Source organism: the organism of the source record quoted next (genome assembly GCF_019968985.1).
Source record: "MAG: Porospora cf. gigantea B chromosome Unknown PgB_NODE_3927_length_2382_cov_117.582, whole genome shotgun sequence".
NCBI classification, from domain to species: domain Eukaryota; phylum Apicomplexa; class Conoidasida; order Eugregarinorida; family Porosporidae; genus Porospora; species Porospora cf. gigantea B.
The window spans coordinates 1-2,382 of NW_027178981.1; the positions used below are offsets into that span (position 1 = coordinate 1).

General features: G+C 53.2%; 2 protein-coding genes across 2 annotated transcripts; both read left to right on the plus strand.

Annotated features, from left to right (window-relative positions):
• Positions 1–389: 389 nt before the first annotated feature.
• KVP17_002436 (uncharacterized protein) lies at positions 390–1,268 on the plus strand (the record flags this gene model as incomplete). Its single annotated transcript, XM_068518693.1, has 1 exon — positions 390–1,268. The coding sequence occupies one exon, from the start codon at positions 390–392 to the stop codon at positions 1,266–1,268; it is 879 nt and encodes a 292-aa protein (XP_068374777.1).
• Positions 1,269–1,408: 140 nt separating this feature from the next.
• On the plus strand, positions 1,409–1,885 carry KVP17_002435 (uncharacterized protein; the record flags this gene model as incomplete). Its single annotated transcript, XM_068518692.1, has 1 exon — positions 1,409–1,885. The coding sequence occupies one exon, from the start codon at positions 1,409–1,411 to the stop codon at positions 1,883–1,885; it is 477 nt and encodes a 158-aa protein (XP_068374776.1).
• Between the last annotated feature and the right edge of the window lie 497 nt (positions 1,886–2,382).

Consider the following 2,382-nt stretch of genomic DNA (forward strand, 5'->3'; position numbering starts at 1 on the left):
GACCCAAGTACTCGTCCATATTGAAGGTAACAACGTTCTTGAAGGACACATTCCCAGCCTTGTGCAACTCAATGAGCTTCTGGTAAGTCTTCACAGGCGTGCCTCCTGTGGGAAGACCGAGCACGAAAGGCTTGGTAGGGGTCGTTCGCTGGTGGTCGTTAATTCTCTTAACAATCAGAAACGCAGAAAGTCGAGCGACATCATCAGAGCATTGCAGGGGAAGGAACCTCATTTAGACTAATTGTGACAATTCCCTCGTGATCTCAAGACGAGATCATACCCCACACGGTGCAATATGGTCTTGCGACGTCCGACGTCCGACGTCTGTGCTGGAGCGCAATACGTAGAATTTGTAACCTAGAAGCTTTAAAGTGTTGAATAAAGTGTGCATGCTGACATATCTATCGCCAGCTCTGGTGGAACTGACTCTCAGCTTTCTCATCCCTCGCCATCCATTTCAACGCAACGACTACTGCTTAACGTTGGCCGCGTTGCGGTATTCGTGTAAACAGCTAGATCAGATCTGTCGAGATCTGCCTTGTTACCGGTACCGGTCGCTGACAGACATTTTTACTGGCAAGCAAGATCTCTGCAAATGCGCCACGGTGGGGAGCTCTCCGCCGTCCTTACCCCATAGTGTGGAACGCATCTTGCTCAATGACGGCTGCGAAGACTTCCAGTGGTTGGCGGGGCTGCGTCAGGTCAGAACAGTGACGTTGATGGCAGTAGGGCGCGTGGACTACGCCCACCTCTCCCTGTCGTCGCTCACCACGCTGAACATCAGTGTCCCTCCTGAGCCCGGTGGGGTTCCTGTGGATTTCGGTCGCGACGAATTGCCGGTCGGCGTGACTTCGTTGCGGATTATGGCGTTCGCTGAGGTAAATGTTGTGTGGCTACCACCCCTGTTGCGCTCGTTGTGCTTGTTCGAGTGCGGCCTCGATGTGGAGCAGCTGCCAGTGTCCTTGAGATACTTGCGTCTCGCATGTTCAAGAGGGAAAATTCGCCGACTGAAGCCACTCCCACCACTACTTCGAGTGCTTATCTGCACCAATCTCGGCGTCTCCGACCTCGGAAACCTGCCTACTGAACTCAAAATGATCCATCTGCGGTACATCTCGCGCCTTCCACCGCAAGAGTGGTTCCCGGCCGGACTGAGAAAGATCTCGATCGAAAGTGTAGCTGAACCCTCTCCTGACTACGAACGAGGACTCCGGAGTCGCGCTCAGCTGAAAGAGTTCACGTTCAGCAAAGAGCCTTTGTGGTTCTAAGCACAGCTTGGCCCTAGTGAAATAACCCGGAATACTGGCAAAAGGCAATAGAATCTTGCCTTGTATCGCGCGTAAGGCCCAAGTTATCGAAGGGCATAACAGACGTAAATAAACGCCTGCTGCCGTTTCTCATTAATTCCATGAAAATCGTTTGTGCAGACCGCGATAGAGTTCCGCTGGCATTACTGGGGTCCTTGGTGTGTTCCTCGCATGACTGCTATGTCTACGACGACCCTGACACTGCGCCTTCAGATGAAGGCCTGTACACGATACTGAACCGCACCTACAACAGACAACCCGAGGTCTCTGACAAGCTGTTCCTGAAATATGTTATATCCACCTTGACGACGTCTGACCCGGCTGGCGGCCTATCTGATGTCAATCAGCCCAACACCCAACAATCGCCATCTGCGTTTGATGAGGCACGTAAGGATCTGGAGGCGATCCAACCGCGAAAGGAAGTGTCAGAACCCGACATCGTCTTGCCGACAACTCCGTTCAAGGGTGGTAGGTGTCTTCAACTCGGCCTGGCGGTCGTGAACGCTCTTTTCCGTAAGTCTTCCATTCGAAACGCGTGGAGAGACATTCTTCGAGCAGCTTCACGTATTCACCCGTGAGGGGAAATAACGTGCAATATTGAATAATTGACGAACAATAAAAACAATATAAAAATCCAGAAGTTCAACACTCCATCACCTAATTCACTGGAACATGTCAAACGTGACCTCCTCCATCACTTCTCTGTCATCAACGGTATCGGGTGTTTCGACGTCATCCATGATGTTCATGTCCCTCTTGGCACCCATTCCAGGTAGCAGACCCTTCGCATGGAGGAGGCCGACAACGCCAGCCAATCCCGCGACGACACCAGCTGATGCGCCCGCGATGACGACAACATCAGATCCGCCACCGCCGATAACTACAGGGGTAGTTGCGGAGACACTCGTGCTTGTCACAATTGTAGCCACAGTGCTGGGAGTGGTTGGTGCGGGGGCTGCGGTGGTTGGCGCGGCAACTGTGGTGGTTGGCGCGGCAATTGTGGTGGTTGGCGCGGCAACTGTGGTGGTTGGCGCGGCAACTGTGGTGGTTGGCGCGGCAACTGTGGTGGTTGGCG